Below are 19,948 nucleotides of genomic sequence, written 5' to 3' on the forward strand. Positions count from 1 at the left end.
CAGGCCAGACATTGCTTTTGCTACACAAACTCTGAGCCAGTTCCTACATCAACCCAAACAATCACACCTCAATGCTGCTCTCAAGGTAGTGAAATATGTAAAGGGACAAGCAGGGCTAGGTGTACTATTATCCAGCAAGAATAACAAACAGTTAAAGGTCTACTGTGATTCAGATTGGGGGGCTTGTTTACACACCAGAAGGTCTGTCACTGGATTCATGGTTAAGCTGGGAGATTCACTAATATCATGGAAATCCAAGAAACAAGGAACTATATCTAGAAGTTCAGCTGAAGCTGAGTACAAGAGCATGGCAAGTGCTATAGTTGAAGTAGTGTGGATAGCAAAACTGTTAAAGGAACTAGGAGTTGATGTTGTAACCCCAGCGACCATCTATAGTGATAGCAAGTCTGCCATACAAATTGCTGCTAACCCAGTACTACATGAAAGAACAAAGCACATAGAATTGGACTGTCATTTCATAAGGGAGAAAATTCAGAATGGCCTAATTAAAACTGAGTATTTGCATACCAAAGAGCAAGAGGCTGACATACTAACTAAGGGACTGGGCAAGTTTCAACATGAGTATTTGTTGTCCAAGTTTGGAGTATTGAACATGTTCATTCCTACCAACTTGAGGGGGAGTATTAAAGATGGTATTACATAGTAAGTTGAGAGTCATTATGTAAATAATAGAAGTTAGAGGATTAGATAGAAAATAGTTAGTTAAAGTAGTTACAAAAGATTCTTTCCTTTTCCTGTATATAAATGTACTGATCTTGTTCAGTTATGAAATTAATAAAGTTCACTTTGAAATTTAATACTTCTGAATTCCTTTCTCTGTAAACTCAGAAGCTATCTTCTCCATGATAGCTTACAATTTTTCAATGCACAAGCAGTAACAGTCTTACCGAAGGAGGGTATGTTTTGCATGTACAATTCACCAATATAATGTCATAGACAAATATCCAATAACATTAAAGAGTCTCATAAGCACAATTTAAAAAAAACTTGTATAAACTAAAAATATTGTATATTATTAACAGAAAGTCCACTTGCCTATATATATATTATCACTACAATTCGTAATTTTTTGAATATTTAAATTGCATCTGTATGGTACACTCTGTGTATATGTACTTAAATAAGTTCCTCCATTATCGACAAGAGACATGTGTGACCAATAAATTTCAAATGTAAAGAAAAAAATTGTATTCAAAATATATAGAAACATTAATATTAAGAAACAAAGAATTTAATGCACAAAAGCAAGCAAACACACACGACAGAGAAGTCTTAAAAGAAATGTTGCCCACCTTTTCTACTAATATTTTGATATTTAATATCAGGTCGATTTGGTAAAATGTATAAGAATGATGTTAAATAAAGTATATTAATAATGTTTTCATTAACAATACATGTATTAATAATAATTGCATTAAGTATACATAGATTATTTATTTATTTATTTATTAAATTTTAATTAAGGACCGAAAAATCTCTTGTATAGATGAATCATTTGTTTGGTCCCTATTCACTCAATGGTTTCAAATGGGACATTAATAAAGTTATCATTAATATGAGGAAAATATTCTAATAATTAATATCGTTCATGTTTCTTCATATTACCCAAATGTTATATACCTCTATAACTCATAAGAAACTTTCTCTTCATAGTAACTTAACTCTAAAGATATTTTGCTCTTTTTTATCTCTTTTATTGATCATTCATCACATCATTGTATTTGCTTTCATATTTTGATAAAAGGTCAAAAATATAAATGATTCTTTTACTAGCAACAACTTCTAATTGTTCTATCCATTTTTCTTCTTGAAACTTATATTATGCAGAAGACTAAAGAGGCAATTGGGGTGATCATTAGTTTTATAAAGGAGTGTTTTGATGAGTATTATAAGCATTTTATGGAGTTCTTTATTTCTCAAATGAAAATATTTTCTCTTTCTCTATGTTTTATTAACTTCGTCAAGGTTACTTTGTTCTCTTTGTTACCATAATTCAAATTTTGGCATACTTATTTTTGTCTTCACCCTTCATGTTATACCTTTAATTGGGTTTCCAAGCAAAAAGAGATTCTCCTTTTATATATATCTATTAATTATTATAAGAAAAATAGATGTATAAAAAAAATTAGTGTGATTATATGCACAGAGTCCAATTATATAGTGGATATGTGAGTATCCCCGTTGATCTTTTTTTGTAGAAAAAATCTTCAATGAATGAAATCAAGTAACTTTATTACAAAACAAGGTGTTTGTTGAGTAAGATTGTCTTTCGAGCCCAAGCTCCTTATATGAGTTGGGTGCTTGAGCGCATATTTAATTCTATTTTTGGTTTTACTCATTGCAAATGAGAGATATTACAGTTTTTGTGATTACAAGTTATAACTATAAGTTGTAACATTGTTGAATATCATTTAATTGCCTAAATGATTAATGATGATATATGTCATATCTCATCATATGTTCCTGCTTTACACTTTTATGGAATAAAAATATTAATATGATGTACTTTAATTTAACTTGTGCAAGACATTTAGGCAAACATCTTACAATAAATTTAAGGCTTAAGTGGTTTGAGGACATGGTTTTTAATTTATTGAGCTAGTTAAATAAGATCAATGTTCATCGCTTTTAATAATTTGAGCTTTTCTTGATTTTAATTCTAAAATTTGGTAACGATGCCTCATGCCTTAGCCCTTTTAAGTATAATTTACACTTGTTTTTGTTTGCCGTAGGATGACAACATTTGTGTTGGCTTTGCTAGCATTTCTAGCAGTATTTTGTACAACTCATGTTGTCAGCAATAAACATGATTCTTTGTACGTTAATATCACAATACTCCAAAGCGCAACTACCCAAGGTGCAGGTAGTATACATAAATATATAATCTTAACTCCTCAAAGAAATCTAATAATCAGATAATATTTATTTGTTTTGTGTACAGTATGTCTTGATGGAAGTCCACCAGCATATCATCTGGATAGGGGATATGGTACTGGACTTCGCCGCTGGATTATCTACTTGGATGTTAGTTACTTACTACTTAATTCATTCTTCTTTTTCAATCAATTTTCATATATTTAACATAACTAATTAACTAGTCCGAAGAAAAAAATGTATATTCATAGGGAGGTAGTTGGTGCGAAAGTATCCCAGATTGCCTTGATCGTTCAACTTCGTCCTTAGGTTCTTCCAACCATATGAAACAACGAGGTTTTTTCGCCGGTATACTTCACAATACTTCTAAACAAAATCCAGGTGATACACACTATTACTTATATGTGTGCATTTTATGAATTTTTAACTCACTTCTTCTAACGACAAACAATATTGAAATTTGGTAGAGTTTCACAATTGGAACAGGGTGAGGGTGAAGTATTGTGATGGTTCATCTTTCACTGGAGATGTTGAACAAGTTCACTCTGTAAGAAATATACTACACGTGTATATATTTATTAATTTCGTAATTTTTTTCTGATTAAATTTTCCAAATAATGTATGTTAGGAGCACAAGTTGTATTTTAGAGGGGCAAGAATATTTAAGGCTATTATGGAAGATTTATGGAGGAAAGGAATGAAAAGCGCTGAAAATGTAAGAATATCTAGCTTCATATATTCCTAATTACAAGTCATATATGTACTAGCTACTACCTTATACTATGATATCTTCTTCGTCTTTTTTTCAAAATAAAATTAAAAAATCCTACTTGGCTAAATCTTGAATATTAAAATGGTGTTAGGCAATTCTATCGGGAACATCAGCAGGAGGGTTGGCAACAATCTTGAACTGCGACAAGTTTAAATGCCTCCTTCCAGAGAGTGCTAAAGTAAAATGTGTCGCGGATGCTGCCTTCTTTATCAATAGGTCAGCACACTCTTCTTATATATGATCTCAGGAAAATTCGTTTCTCTTTGGCACGTTCATGATTAATTATAATGCAGCAAGACAATCTATGGTACTTCATATATTCAAGAAATGTATCGAAAAATTGTTAACCTACATGTGAGTCACTTTTTTTTTTTTGTTTTAGTAATTTTGATATGCTTAAGAAGTATAATACCAGGATGAATCTTTTCCTCTTTCGTTCTCAGGGATCAGCTAAGAATTTGCCGTCAGCTTGCACGTATGTAATGGAGCCAAGTCTGGTAAAAGTTTAAGCTTTCATAACAAAAACAATTTCTTTAATTATATAGTATAGTAGTATAAATATTTCACTCTCATTATAACATTATATGTACTTCCTAATTGATGATATATATGGTGCAGTGCCTTTTCTCTCAGAATGTTATTCCATACATTCAGACTCCACTTTTCATAATCAATTCAATTTATGATTCCTGGCAGGTCAAGTAGACAAATGCTAATTAAATTTTCTCGGTTTTAATTCATTCTTTAGCTTCTATAAGTATAAATTTAAACGAAATTAATTATTTTGTACACTGATCCAGATTAATAACACTTTGGTTCCTCTATTCCTTGATCCTCAACATGCCTGGATGGATTGCATCAATAACATAAGTAGATGCACATCTAGCCAACTTATAATTATTCAAGGTTAACATTTCTCTAGTGATTAACTAATGTATACAATACGACATCACATTACACATGTATAATGATTCTTCTTCTCCCTTAATTTTTTTTAGTATGTTTTGTTTTAATTTAGCTTTTGGAGTGAAGTTCTTGAAGACATTCAACAAACTACCCTCTTGTTGTACAAGGGGTTATTTCCTCACGTCTTGCTATTCTCATGGTGATCTTCGTTTTCCAACATACTGGTTCAGTGCTAGCTCTCCAAGGTTACTTAATAAGGTAATGTTTCATTTGTTTTAGACATATAAAGTTTGAATATACACATTCTTTTTGTTTTTTCAAATTTTATCATGTGTCTATTATTCTTATTTTTGATGAGTTTCGTAACAAATTTTAATTTATAATGTTACGTGTGTAGACAATTGCGGAAGCTGTTGCGGATTGGTACTTTGAGAGAGCAGGGTTTCAATATAAAGACCCTTACCCTTGTGCTAGAGATTGCAAATTATAATAAGTTTATGAAATTCTATAACGAATAGGCTTGCCGATGTTGTACCTCCTGCTTATTTGGTGGTACGTAGTTGTTGAGGAGTAGCTAAGTTGGAGTTGAAGAAAGTTTTTGTGTTACACTTTGAGTCATATTAGATTTTAGTACATAAGTTTCTAATTGTTTTGTTTAACATCACTTAAGTTTAATGTATTTCAATTTTGTCCAATATTAGTCCATACTAATCTTTTCCTCGATCTTATGTCTTTCTCATGATTGGTTTAGTAAATATGACACCTCTAAAGTAAGTTATCTTTGTCCTAGTTTTAAAGAGAGAGAAATTCATAAGATTCAAATACTAATGCATGCATCTTCATTAAAAAACAATTAGATAAACATAAAGGGCCTAATAAATGTAAAATTTTAAATCATATCATTTAAATTATTATTAGTTCATCAATGTCATAAATGGAGCATGAATTTGTTACAAATCTAAATTCACAAGAACAATTAGATAAACATCAAGCCAATTAGTGATAATATTTTCTCTCTTTCAATAGATGTAGACCTTAATTGATTTTATCTTTTGCTCTACGATAATTTTAATCTAAGTATTTTCGTTAATTACGGCACGATGCTTAAATCAATTAGCATCCCCTATCTAAATAATTGTCAATGCATAAAGTTGCATTAGACGAAATTGTGGGCACGGATTTAACGAACGTGAATTCATGGTATTTCTATATAATTATATTTTTTAATTAATTTAATATTATTTATTGGCTCCGTGCCCTCAAAAGACGTAATGGTATACATTATTGAATATTGAGTTATTTATCCCGTAAAATATAAATCAATTTTATTTAATTCTTTCTCTTTTATCCTTTTTAATAATTCTAAATTCAACTTTAAAAATTTGTGGAATTTTATGTAACGAAATTGTGCGGGAGACAAAGGCTTATGTTATGAATGAGTCTGAATAAGTATTACTCCTTCTGTCTCTAATTACTTGTTCACTTTTTCCTTTTTAGTTGTCCTTAATTACTTGTCAATTTTGACAAATCAAGAAAGGACTTTTTTTTTCTCTCTATTATACCCTTAATTTATTACTTTGGAAAATATAGAACTTTTTGAAAATCTTAAGTTTTTAATTCATCTATTTCATAATTAATAGGGGTAAAATGATAAACTCACTATATCAATTATTGCTTTCTTAATAGGTGTGTCAATTTAAAAGTGGACAAGTAATTAGGGACAAAGAGAGTAGCAAATAAACCCAACATTAAACTATGTGATTATGTTAAAGTTTCAAATAATCAGATTAATGAATAAAAATCTTGATGGATAGTCAGATAATTGTCCTTTTCTTGTTCCTACAATCCCCAGTCAATTGTTGTTTTAGTAATTCAGTGTAATTGATTATATAATATACATTAATATTCGGAATCACCAAAAGTAGCTTCTACTTAAGTTTTTATCTTTATTTAGATGCGAAAAAGGCTCAAAAATATCTTTAATCTAATAGAAGTGATTTAAAAATATCCTCCTTACACTTAATTTTAAAATGTCCTTAACGTTTTTTTGGGCTCAAAATTTAGTTAATAGAACTCTGATGTAGAATTTAATTAACAAGTGGTCAATTTTCATTGTTCCAACTAATTTTTTGTTGTTAGATACTTGTATCACTGATTTATCTGCCTAATAATAAGATTGAAACAAGTTTAACACTATATTTTAAACGTTTTCCAAAATTATCTAAATTGGTACTTTCTCTGTCCCTATTTACTTGTTTATTTTTGACTTAGCACACTTATTAAGAAAATAATAATTGACATAATGAGTTTACCACTTTAGTCATATTATTTGATAGAATTCCAAAATCATTTTACTCATTAAAGAGCTTTTATCTTTTTCAAAAATATTAACTCTCTAAATAAATTGAGGGTATAATCGATAACAACTATTATCTTTTATTGATTTGTCAAAAAAAAAACTAGAAAAAATGAACAAATAAAAATTCAAAATTAGACAAGTAAAAAGAGAGATTATTTTGATATAATCATGAATTTAATTCCCCTTTAATTCACTGTCAAGAATCGCAATTCACAAATATTCCATTTATGTCTTTAGTTTATTACACCTTGTTACTTGATATTTTTTGGTCAAATAAAGATTTATTACTTGATATAAAATCAGTTTCTTTGTTGAAAAAACACACACTCTCTATATATGTGTGTATTTCTTCTGCCCATAATTAGCAATATTATTTATTAAGAGAAATTAAAAATAGAAGAATGGTGACCAATTTTTTGTTCTTTTTTGTTTATTTGCTGAATTTTGTTACAACAGAAAGTTCCCTTGTTAATCTCACTATACTTCAAACTGCTGTTGCAAAAGGAGCTGGTGATTTTCTACTCTCTTTTAATTCCATTTAATTTTTCTTGTTATTTTTTTTGTCTGAAGAATGTTTATCGATTCATATGTTTGTTTGAAGAATTTTTTGGCCACAAGGATTTTTTCTAAAATAAATTTTAAAAATTCTTTGTTTTTGAACACTTGGGATGTTTCTCGATTTGTGTATGTGTACACATAGAAGTGAACAAAAACACAAACAGTTGTTCGTTCTATCTATCTATATGTTCGAATTATTTATTGACACTTCTCTATTGTGTGTGTATACATATAAAAATGCGCACACGCACATATATATTTATTTACTGGTTATTTATTTATTTATCTATTTATTATTAATATTGTGTTTATTATAGTTTGTTTGGATGGAAGTCCACCAGCATATCATCTTGATAGAGGGTCAGGTACAGGAGTGAATAATTGGGTAATATCAGTTGAGGTTAGTTTTGGTATTTTTTAAAACTCAGTTTATCTCTATGGAATTTATTTCAATAATAATGAAAAAACTTTATATTTTCCAAAACAAATCTCCATCCTTGAGATTGATTTATTAAATAAAATTTTACTTTAAATCAAGGAAGATGATTTATTAGAAAGTGAATTTCTTACTTATTTTTAGTAAAAAAATTATTCTAAGAGTATTTATATGTTATTAGCGAAATGTTATGGAGGCAGATAGGGATAGGGAGTGTGTGAAAAAATAAAGATGATTTTTGGAGGTGCAACTAACTGTCTAAATCCAGATATTTAGTATAACTTTCTAGAATTATGTAGAGTAATATCTTAAGTACTTGATGTATCTAAGAATTGCGTAGATCGATGTTATAGGAAATTAGATATTTGTGGTAAATTATAGAATAATCTAGAATCTTGTTAGATAGTTAGAAGATAAGGTTATCTAGATTTTTTTTGTAGATGTATGTAGAATAATTTCTAGAAGCATCTCTACATAAGTATAAATAGGGGTGGTCATTGTCATTTGTAATTAACCCAAAACCCAAATCAAAGAGTATTCTTTCATAATCACGTTTTCCTATCTAAAATACTTTTTGTCCCTTCTAGTCTCCTCTTCTTTAGTTGAATCTTTCGGTGTTAGTTAACGATCTTGGGCTAGCAGAAGGTCTCCCCGATTATATTTTTCTTCTGTTATTCTCTACAGCATGGAGGTTTGGGGGTGATGCGCAGGGACGGCTCTACAGCTTTGAAAAAAAAGCAATTGCCTTAGGCCCCAAGATTTGAGGGGCCTCATTTTAAAAAAAATAAAATATGTTATAAGTATTATTTTTTTTAAATATCGAGTATTACTTGTAGAAAATAAAAACTTTTCATAAAAGAGTAAAGAAGTAATAGAAGTTCGACAAATTACGAATACTATGTCTCAAGAAAGATTAAATAATTGGCTATAATAAACTTCATAAAAAATATATATTTGAATTAAGGCCTCCATTTAGATTTGGCTTTAGGCCACCGATTTATTAGAGCCGCCCTGGTGATGCGGGTGGGATGGTCAAGGGGTGAGGGTTGGGGTGGGTAAAGACGATAAACTTTGAGATGTCATTTATGCAACTTGCTCACTTTTACTAAGCTTGATAGAATATTTTCCAAACATAAAATATATATATATATATATATATATGTATATATATATTTTATTTATTTATTTTATTATTATTTTTCCTTCGTACCAAACACACTCATATTCTTGTGAATTTCTTCTATCTTAGAATAGCAACTTAGTTAATTAAATGTTAAATTTTGGATATTTAAGGGAGGTGGATGGTGCCAAAATGTTGCACAATGTCTTCTGAGGAAGAATAGCAAGTACGGCTCTAGTGCAAAAATGGAAAACCAAGTTTTTTTCTCTGGGATGTTGAGTAATGAACAGAAATTTAATCCAGGTAATCTTCTAATTTAATTTTTGATTCATGTCACATTTATTAATATTTTTTATTTTAATTGGGCATGGGGAGGGAATTACAAGATGGAAATCGAACCTCACCGACATGATGAAAGTTCAGGTAGCCAAATAATTGAGCTACTAAGATTTCCTTCTTTTATGTATATATAAAGCTTAGTTTGATTGAGGGCAAGTTACACATTTGGCCTATCGATTGGTATATTAAAATAATTACATTTACTAGCCGAATATGAAAAAAACACACAATTTTACATTAATGATGACCTTTCTTAAATAGTCTTTTTTTCTTCACATGTAAGAAATTATTTGTGTACTTTTTACCCTCTCTAGATCTTACTTGTGGAATTACATTGGGTTGTTATCGTTGATGTTGTTGTATTATACATTAATATACAAAAGAAAATTATTATTTTGATGAACGGATATACAATATAAAAATCTATTTCATTAATACAACTATGATGTCTTTGAAATTTGTAGAATTTTACAATTGGAATAGAGTTTTTGTTAGATATTGTGATGGAGGATCCTTTACAGGAGATGTTGAAGCAATTGATCCTGTAAGTTACATTAAGTATATTCTTCAGAGCTCTTAATTTGTTAATTAGGACTAGTCATTATAATAATTAAAATTTTGTTTTTCTAATTAAAACTCCAAAATTTGACAGGGTACTGGACTTCATTATAGAGGGGCAAGGATATTCAAAGCTATTATGGAGGAATTATTGGCCCAAGGAATGAATAAATCTGAAAATGTACGTATGATCACATTCAACTTTTTACTTTTATATATATATATATATATATAGGCTCTCTGCAGAAAAATATTCGATGTTTATATTAAAGTTATTTTTAACATGTCATAGTAAATAAACATATTTTATTTTTAATGTTATTGACTTCAATAGTTATAAATTGGTAGGCTATACTCTCTGGATGTTCAGCAGGAGGATTGACAACAATTTTGCATTGTGACAATTTCAGAATTTTATTACCAAGTAGTGTTAAAGTTAAATGTTTTTCAGACGCCGGCTATTTTGTTAACATGTAAGTATTCTTTTTTTCTCATTATTATTTTATTTTTGGTAATTAAATTCTCAAAATTTTATGTTCATAGTTATTACTCCTACCTTTTATCGATTTAATTCTTCATACTATTAACAGTTTAATCTGTATATATTCCAGAGAGGATATTTCAGGGAAACTATTTATTCAACAATTCTTCAATGATGTTGTCACGTTACATGTATGTTTTATTTCCCCACCTTTTCATGGTCTATAATTTTGAAAAATGTATTTTTTGCTCTTATATTTTATTTTATATTTCGAATTTTAGGGCTCTGTCAGGAATTTGCCTCCGTCATGTACTTCAAAGTTGAAACCAAGTTTGGTAAGTGTAGTATAATATATATCAAGATTCAAGAACTAATATCTGCAGGGTAGTCGAGTTGGTTGAGTAAGGGATCTCTCAAATGAGGGTTTTAAGTTGGAACCTCCGAGTCCATTCTTGATCAAGCTCATCATACGAAACTTGTCTACTATGATTATCTCTCCCGTGTGATTTGCATACTAATATTACACTAGAATAAGGATAGCAATTGTTGGTTCCTCGTCATGAAAAAAATAATATCAAGAACTAATTTTTCATTCAACAATCTTGTTAACTAATTCCTCTATGGCAATAACAAATTTTACCAATAATTATTTTAAATTTTGTAGATTAGTTCCTCAAGGTAATTACATATATTACGAATTATCAAACAAATTAATGAAATTCCAAATCTAAGATTTTTTTTTATTTAAATGGTGCAGTGTTTTTTCCCTCAAAATGTGGCTCAACAAATTCAAACGCCACTTTTCATTATAAATTCAGCATATGATAGTTGGCAGGTCAGTTTATTATATTTTTCAAATATGTTTCACATTAATTTTTTTCCAGTTTTTCCTTTACATATTATTAGATTTTTTTTCCTGGATTTTATATATATTTACTTTAAATTAAGGTAAGGAACATTTTGGTGCCACGTGGTACCGATCCTAAGGGTGCATGGAATAGCTGTGGAGCTAATATAAAAACTTGTACACCAGATCAGCTCAAAGTTCTTCAAGGTCAATAATATTTTCAAATTTTTTGATTCGTTATATATTCATCAATTTATTTATATTTTCCTAGATAGCCTTGTGCAGAAAGCATCTTGCGAAAGCAGGGTTTGGAGAAGGTTGCACCCCGAAGAGTGATGTAAATCGTCTATTCTAATGGTGTTTCCATAAGTCACACGGAGACGACTTAATTGTTTCTCCAAACAATATTTGACTGAATTTGTTTTAAGTAGTAATTTTTGGACAATTATTTTAGGTTTCAGATTGAACTTTTTAAAGGCATTGGAAGGTCTAGGGCCATCTTCAACAAGAGGATATTACATCAACTCTTGCTTTGCACATTGCCAAACTCAAAAACAAGCTAGTTGGTTTGGTCCCAATTCACCTAGATTATTCAACAAGGTAAAGCTAATTAGTAAATTTATAGTCTCTTTGGACAAGTTTTTAGAAGGCCAAAAATGTTTCCTTTTTTAAAATACTTTTGAGAAAAATATATTTTGTTTGTTTACCTATATAATTTTGTTTAATTTGTACTCGTTTTTCTTTGTTACAGACAATAGCTGAAGCAGTAGGAGATTGGGTTCTGGAGAGAAATCAGTTTCGACAGATTGATTGCCCTTATCCTTGTGACAAAACATGTGGTTAAGCCAGTCACATAATTAGTTTACAACATATATAATTATATGTCTTTTTCTATTATGAGATTTTATAGAGGGGATTGTGATATAGGAAGAAAGAAAACTTCTTTGAATCAATGGGATTGTATCATCATCATAGATATTTTATGTCTGTTAAATCACAAATGCCATGAAGACATGAACTAGTTGAGGTGACGCAACCTTGCAGCTCAAGAAATACTGATTCAACAACAAAAAAAGTCCTATCCATTGAGATGCAGAGACCATGGATCTATGTAACATATTTTGAATGACATATCTAAGAAGCAGTCAATGATTTCTTCGATTAAGTTGCCATGAAAACTGATCGAGAACTACCATTGCACGGGATGCTGAACCAATCGAGCCATCATACCTGTATGAGCAAGTAAATTCATGGTTCCAGTGAGTCAAATCCCAATTTCAAGTAAGCATGTTTAGACTAGTCACTACAAAACTGCACAGGCTGCAAGTTTTCTGTTTAAATGGGGCATGACAGACTTCCAGAGCAAACTTTGATTTTGGACCTGAGCACATAAGACCCTCATTTACTACACCTAATAAGTGCTTTAAATTCAATAGAGAAAAGACTCAAAGCTAATGTAGTTAAGACAAGAGGTTCATGTGCCCCACAATTTAATTTAGTTTTTTTTTTTTTTTTTATGACAAAGGGAAACCCGTAGCCGCTACCCTTTGAGTGAGCACAGGGTAAAACCCCCGCTCCTATGCAATAGCTCGCAAACCACATAGGAGAGGTAACCCGCACTAGGCAAGCCCGGTGCGACGAGCTCGACCCAAGACAATTTAATTTAGTTTTAAAGAATCCAAACAACGTAAAATCCATCGTATACCAAAAGGCATCATCAATGAGTAGCAAAGGATAATAGAGAAATGTCATCGTCTAGCTAGTTGAGAAGAAGTGCAACAATTTTTATTAACCCTCCCTATGAGCTCCCACCTTTTTTGCTCCCTTGGTGACTCGAACCCACATCCTTAGGATTGGATAGTTTTCCGAGAGACATACACATCCAAACTCAATCCTAAACCAGACAGGCCCGGTTAAACTCAAACATAACCATAGAATAAGCTTCAACTACCATCCAACTTAATGAACATCAATGCCTCAGAGTTCCATTGATGAATGACGAAAGAGGGACTTTTTATTTATTTTTTGATAAGTAGAAAGAGGGATATAACCCAACAACGAGGGAACGAAATAATAGAAACTTTGAGCATATTGTGTAGGCCTTTCGAGATCAAAACAGTGAACAATTACTTAGCTCGATGGAGAGTTGCAAACCAAGAGAGGATGGAAAAGCCAATGGAACCAAACTTGTATCTTTGTGAGAATTAACACCGTCGCATTTAGTTAACTTTATGCTTCTTTTAAAATGTGACTAAAAGAGCTCCAATAAATGAATATTTGAAGTACTGAGATAGATTAAAGAGGGACAGCCATCCGAATATATATACATGTAAGAGAAGACCAAACAAATTGATTCTCCAAAGACCTTAAACTTAGGAACATCTTGAATGAATTTAAGAAACGATCAACAAAGGGCTATGAGGGAATTTTATGGAATCTTAACAATCAAAAGAAGAATTTGAATGAATCTTATTGTTATTTATAAATGTATTTCTTTAAAATATACCAAGTCCTACATAGAAACTTTGTCAATAACGAAGAAGTATCTTCTTTCATGCATCAAAATCGAAAGAATCATGGTATGTTCCAAAGCATTTCGATTAGTCACTACACCATAGATAGTTGTGCTGAATTACCCGATGAATATTGGAAATACTACCCAGTATACTAGCTCTTCCCACTTTGTTTCCATGACAATGTGACTTCTAGAATACAGACTAGAATTTGGCCAGGATTATACATGCATTATCATTACTTTGGGTCTAATGGAATGGTGGGAGCAGATTGGACTACTGTAACCTAAGTATGGAAATACTTACAATCCAATCAAGAAGAATACCCCTGTCTGCATCAGAATAGCACCTTCACCAGCAGGTTTTGAAGTACTCATACTTCTTGCACAGAACCAACTCTCATGAATTGATGTTACAAGATCTGTCGACAAAAATGACAAAGCTAGCTTTTAAGCGGTGTTTATTTTCAAGAAAGCAAACCAGCTGTTCTTAAAAAAAAAATTGAGATAGATTTTTTATATAAAAAAAAACTGTGATAGTTCTGATTTTAGTAATCCTTTCTAAAGAACTGCAATAACAATAAGAATAAAAAAGTAACCAGGCGTGACAGTTGGTGTTTTGCTTGGCATTATGACTGAGTGCACAAACAATGCTGTCAAACCCTATAAGCAGCCCAGCACGCAGCCACCACAAAAACTATTATTAAGAAAAGATAGGTATATTGCATTTACTCCTCAATATCACACGTGCAAGAGGCAAAGTACGAACATGAATGTAGGTACCCCATCACTATCTCTACACATTTAAACCAAAGTGCCAGCTCCAAGCTTCAGAATTTTGGAAAACCACAAATGGGCATTCAGTTCAGATGACAAGTAAAGATAAAATCCTTCCCAGAACCCAAAGTTCAAGCATGATTAATTTTTATTTGTAAACAGCAATAAACTCACATTGATTTTGTCCAATGACAAAGCTCTCCTTCTGCAGTTTGTTTCTCTTGACAAAGCTGATGAGTTCACACATTTCGGTTGGATCTGCCATTATACCTTCTTGCTCTGCACTACATGCATAAACACAAGCCTTTAAACCTACACCATTTTCCAGAAGCACAGAGGAAAGCGGGAAAAAAAAACAGTTTTGCACATAGTGACACTACTATAAAGTCTCTGGAAAGAACTTTTTCTTTCTTTGCTTCTTATCTAATCTTCTCGTCCCATATCAGAGGAAAGTATGTAAAGTTTCTTATGTTACTTCACAACTAAATCATTGGTTGTTTTCGGAGTGCAGCTATAAAAGTTGAAAGCTGAAAGAACCTTCCTACAAATACAGAGCACCATACTTGGTCTATTTTTGGAGCACTTGTGATGTTCATATATGTCCAGATTTATCGAACTTTGAAAAAGCAATCAGTGTTAATGTACAAAGCTTGGGTACTGGGTCTTCTTACTGTCAATAAGTACATCTTTTACTAATCGAAAAGGACCCGTAGAAAGCCAGTACTTACTGCACCCAAAGATTGTCAACTCTGAAGTATAGGACAAGATAATGACACTTGAACTTTGATTATTCAGCATTTTGTTGTGGATACCCCTAAAGCAAGGTCTTTAACCATGTGTAGGCTTCCAGGATCAGAACAAGGAGAATGATTGTACAGCTTCTCTTCTAAAACTACAGTAAAATCTCAAGTCTCAAGGAAAGATGATCAAAAAGAAACCCCAAGAATGACAAGTCAAGTTGCTTATACTGAAGTGGACAAGACCATTTGTTATAGTAAAAGAAGAAAAAAAGATCACTTTTATCAAAGTACTGGTGGTATTTGAACTGAGGCAAAAGGGTTTGATCAACAGTCACGTAAGTTAGGGCAAGATAAGAGCCCTCTTTGGCCAAGGAATTCCTTTTGGAACTTATTATGCTTATGAAAAAAAATTATTACTAGAAAAAAGCAATTGCATTGTTCTAAATAACCAGTTTAGCTACCTCAAGACATACATTAACAGAAAAGATAAGAGCCATAAATGATATTTCCACATTTTCCCTTACATGGTAGACATCAGACGAGAAGGGGCATTAGGGTCGTAATTTAAAAGCAAAGCAGCCTTCAATGGTTGACCTGAAAATGGCAGAACCCATCTCAGCTGAATTATACATGTTAAAGTAAAAAAAGAACACATAATCTTCTTCAGCAATGTTACATTCACAGACCTGAACCAACATTGCTCGAAATCGATTTTTCCCAGATTTTATGCACAAATGCCCACTCCATTATATTGCTCTGCCTGCAAGAAACAACACACTCACCTCCAAATCATTTACACTAGAGAGACTTTATGCAGATAAAAGACATAAATGAAAGCAATTCACCACCAAAAAGATACATACATAGACAGATAGAGGTTCTCAGAGGAATTTCATCAAACAGGAGATGGGCACAAACAACTTTCCTCAGTATAAAACAGACGAACTAATTTCTGATTCAAAAACAAATATACCTGCTCGAAACTTGGATATCGCAATTTCAGTAGAGCACCAAAAATAGCAAAAATGGCGAAATATAACCAAAACAAATTTGATAGACGGAGCAGACTCCAGCAGAGTTGTAATTGCGGTGAAAATGGCGCAAGTGCACAAATAACCGGTTTGCTCACAAGTCACAAACTTTTTCGTACATTTAACCATGGTAGACCAAGGTTACAATTTACCAATATTTAAGAAAATTAATTTTTTAGGTCACTTGAAAAAAAAAATGTTATGATTTTCTTATATGAAATGTATATTTTTTTAAGTAAAATAATCTGGAAAACTTTGTTTCTTTTTTCATTTTGTAAGTGGTTAATATCTTCTAAATATTTGTAAATGAAGTTTGGTAATTGCGTGTACATGTAAACTTTCGACATGTGCGTCACAAATTTAACTTGATAAAGCTAAATTTCATATATTTGTTTGAAGTTTTGGACATAGATGTTCAATATTAATAATTTTTTTAAAATTAAACTATTAATGTTCATTCTTACTCATGTTTCAAAGAATTTTTAATAATATTCACATAATTTAAATTTGCTTTTTATATTCAAAATTCACTTGTTTAAGCTTGTAATAACAATGATGATTTTAGATGATGCTTTAATTTACTCTGTTAAAATTGAATCGTATATATATGAGTTGTTGACATTATTTCTTTTACCATTTTGATAGACTTTGCTTCAAATATCATACTTCAATTGTGTTGTTTTACCTGAACTTTGTCTAGAATAACTATCAAATAATTATTATTTTTGCAAATTGAATATAGGTTAAATGGGAGCGTCAAAATAGAATGCCCCACTTTTTGGTCCGCTTATTTGAAAGCGACTAAGAGTCATTTTCACGTAGCTTTGGTTCAAATTTCAAAAAAAATCTATAAAAAAATTCTTGAAGATTCATCTACGTATTTAAAAATTTTAAAAAATATAATTATAACTCATAAAATTATCGTAATATTTTCTTATATCACCTATGAAATTACATCATTATTTTCTCAAGGGTCACCCATGAAATTATCCCATTATAGATTTATTTATACTTTTTGGGATTGAATTATTTTTGCAAGTATTACCCTTGGAAATTTCAATCATAAAATTATCTTATTGTCATTATACTAGTGTGGGTTACCTCTTCTATGTGATTTGCGAGCTATTGCATAGGAGCGGAGATTTTACCTTGTGCGCACCCAAAGGATAGCGACTGCGCGTTTCCCTTGTCATAAAAAAAATAAAAAATTATACATTAGGAATTGTAAGTGTTGTATATACTACTCATAAATATTATTCATGATAATTGGATGAGTGTTAATAAATTGACAACTTTCCTAAAGCTATAATAAACACATATATGAATAATATTTGCAATTTTTTTGTTCATTAAAAGCCAACTTGATCACAGCTTTCCTTGTCCAGTGAATGAATGGACATTTATTAGGCTGTTGGCAAGACACTTTTCAATGTGTTCATTTGAATTCAGTATTTTTCAGGCGAAGAGTAAATTTTTTGAGTAAATATTTATTAAAATTTTAACAAATCTTATAATTAAATTTGTAATTTTTATAGTACAATTAATTTAGTATTTAAGAAATTTTATAAGTTTAAATTTTATATTCGCTTCTAGATGAATTAAGTAGAGCCCTCCACCCAGTTGATTGCAAAATTATTTTGAATAGCGCAATTGCTAAATTAAACCACTACACTTTGTTTAGTGTTAATGTGAAATAGTTTAATTTTTCATATAATCAAATATTATTTTTATACATATATATAAGTCTACACTAGGCTCTAAGGAGGCCTTTCGCTATCGATGTGGATATGACAAATGACCTCCCATCGATCGAAAGTTGCTTTAGTTTCAAGTTTGATAAAATTGTCGATCCAAACACACAAGTATAGTAGATTTAATTTCAACGAGATTTATAACACGTCAAAAGTTTTGGAGGTCTTTTTCTTGATTTGCTATTCAAGGAACAAATCAATAAATGCAAAAGAAGCAGTGGGCTCTTGGCCCATTTAATCATAGTACAATCTCAGGGCCCACCCAACAATGACACAAGTCATTGATTTGTTAGACAAACAAGTACTACCAAAGTTATTTGTTTGTCATTTGGAACCACAACTTCACTCTTTGATGATAAGATCAATGAAATTGCAATTTGGTTAGTGTAATTGTTTTGAAATGAGAAAAATAAATATATATCTCAAGTTCATATATTTTGTTTTGAGAGAGGAAAGGCTCAAAATAGTCCATCATCTTTGAGTTAAGACTCAAAGTCATTCTTGGGTTTTCACATGGAACACTAATAGTCCCTCATGTTTGCAATATTGGTGCACTTTTGGTCCTCCTCCAAAATTTTGCCTATTTTTTAACATTGATTTTATCCATAACTTATGTATGATATGTCCAATCATCATTTTATATATTTAGTAGAAATAATAACTCCATATGATAGAATGTGAGAAGAAAAACATCTTGTTTTGTTAAGTAGAAATTGTATTGCAGGTAAAGTCGAGAGGTTCATCACGATAATTTCACGTGCAATAGTACAATTTTTCTTTTCTTCCAACGTCATATGTTAAGATGTTCTTAGTTTAGCTGCAGTAATATTTCTACTGAACAGAACAATGTGTTCTTCTTATCACATTCTCTCACATAGAGTTATTATTTCTACTAAATATATAAAAAGACAATTGGATATTCCTTACATAAAATTGTGGACAAAATTAATGTTAAAAATAGGTACATTTTTTGAAGAGGACCAAAAGTGCACCAATATTGCAAACATGAGGGGACTATTAGTGCTCCATATGAAAACTCAAAGGATGACTTTGAGCCTTAACCCAAAAATGAGGGACTATTTTGAGCCTTTCCTCTCTCAATTTAAGTTTCTTTTTTTCGTTTTGATTTGTCCCCAAAGAAATGTCACTTTTTATATTTAGGATCGTTTGACCATGTGAGATGAAATCATGATATGAAAGCCATATGAGATGAATTTGAAGTTTTGTTTGAACGTGCAATTTGGATCTTTAAGTTCTATTTTTTTACTCAGAAATATAAATCCCTATAAGTTATGAAAACTATCAAAAGTATCCCAACTTTTTAATACAATCCTACCAAATAAGCAAAAATTCATAACAAATACATTATCACAAAGTAATTTTAAAAAAATACAACATTTATTGATTGAACTTTAGTTTCAATAAAAAAGTAAAATTGAACCTAAATTGTAGTAATGTATCATCATATTCATTTTCTAAGAATATTTCATCACTCATTTAGTTTTCTTGCAAGAAATTATGTAGATATAAAACTATTGATTTTTTTGACAAATATTTTGTATATCAAAAATATGAAATCGTGATATGAAATTTCCAAATCAATTTTTTTTTGAAGAATTTTATCTCAAGATTTGAAATCACGTGTCCAAATGCTAATTTCATCTGATGATTTCAAATCACGAAATGAAATTGTATATTCAAACATCTACTTAATAAGTTTTTCAATTCTAACATTCTATCTAATTTAAAAATCTTTCTTAAATTTCATATTTAATTAAACTAAAATACTTTATATTGAGATGAAAGAGTAAGAAAATCTACCAAAATCCAAAAAGATAGAGAACAATCATTCTAAAATCCTAAAAA

General features: G+C 30.6%; 3 protein-coding genes across 5 annotated transcripts; 2 read left to right on the top strand and 1 right to left on the bottom strand.

The window, feature by feature from the left end:
* The first annotated feature begins 2,754 nt into the window (after nucleotides 1-2,754).
* On the top strand, nucleotides 2,755-4,372 carry LOC107063135 (pectin acetylesterase 7-like). Its single transcript, XM_015314596.1, has 9 exons — nucleotides 2,755-2,884; nucleotides 2,963-3,045; nucleotides 3,147-3,276; nucleotides 3,363-3,442; nucleotides 3,524-3,610; nucleotides 3,759-3,883; nucleotides 3,961-4,021; nucleotides 4,111-4,164; nucleotides 4,286-4,372. Exons 1-9 carry the CDS (start codon nucleotides 2,755-2,757, stop codon nucleotides 4,370-4,372), a joined length of 837 nt encoding a protein of 278 aa, XP_015170082.1.
* A 4,853-nt stretch (nucleotides 4,373-9,225) lies between these two features.
* On the top strand, nucleotides 9,226-12,338 carry LOC102583137 (pectin acetylesterase 8-like). Its single transcript, XM_015314613.1, has 10 exons — nucleotides 9,226-9,349; nucleotides 9,850-9,929; nucleotides 10,038-10,124; nucleotides 10,292-10,416; nucleotides 10,555-10,615; nucleotides 10,706-10,759; nucleotides 11,182-11,259; nucleotides 11,373-11,478; nucleotides 11,726-11,871; nucleotides 12,023-12,338. The coding sequence occupies exons 1-10, from the start codon at nucleotides 9,292-9,294 to the stop codon at nucleotides 12,113-12,115; spliced, it is 888 nt and encodes a 295-aa protein (XP_015170099.1). The 5' UTR covers nucleotides 9,226-9,291; the 3' UTR covers nucleotides 12,116-12,338.
* LOC102600738 (uncharacterized) lies at nucleotides 12,215-16,476 on the bottom strand. 3 transcript variants are annotated; one of them, XM_006359876.2, is made up of 6 exons: nucleotides 16,274-16,476; nucleotides 15,987-16,060; nucleotides 15,825-15,894; nucleotides 14,735-14,844; nucleotides 14,091-14,205; nucleotides 12,215-12,501 (listed from the first exon to the last, which is right to left on the bottom strand). In XM_006359876.2, exons 2-6 carry the CDS (start codon nucleotides 16,045-16,047, stop codon nucleotides 12,417-12,419), a joined length of 441 nt encoding a protein of 146 aa, XP_006359938.1. In that variant the 5' UTR covers nucleotides 16,048-16,060; nucleotides 16,274-16,476; the 3' UTR covers nucleotides 12,215-12,416. The 3 variants fall into 3 exon arrangements, with proteins under 3 accessions (XP_006359938.1, XP_015170097.1, XP_015170098.1); XM_015314611.1 differs by lacking the exon at nucleotides 16,274-16,476 and adding an exon at nucleotides 16,164-16,264; XM_015314612.1 differs by lacking the exon at nucleotides 16,274-16,476 and having other exon boundaries at nucleotides 15,987-16,154.
* Nucleotides 16,477-19,948: the final 3,472 nt, after the last annotated feature.

The sequence above is a fragment of the Solanum tuberosum genome, unplaced genomic scaffold (genome assembly GCF_000226075.1).
Source record: "Solanum tuberosum cultivar DM 1-3 516 R44 unplaced genomic scaffold, SolTub_3.0 scf00303, whole genome shotgun sequence".
In the NCBI taxonomy this organism is placed as follows: Eukaryota; Viridiplantae; Streptophyta; class Magnoliopsida; order Solanales; family Solanaceae; genus Solanum; species Solanum tuberosum.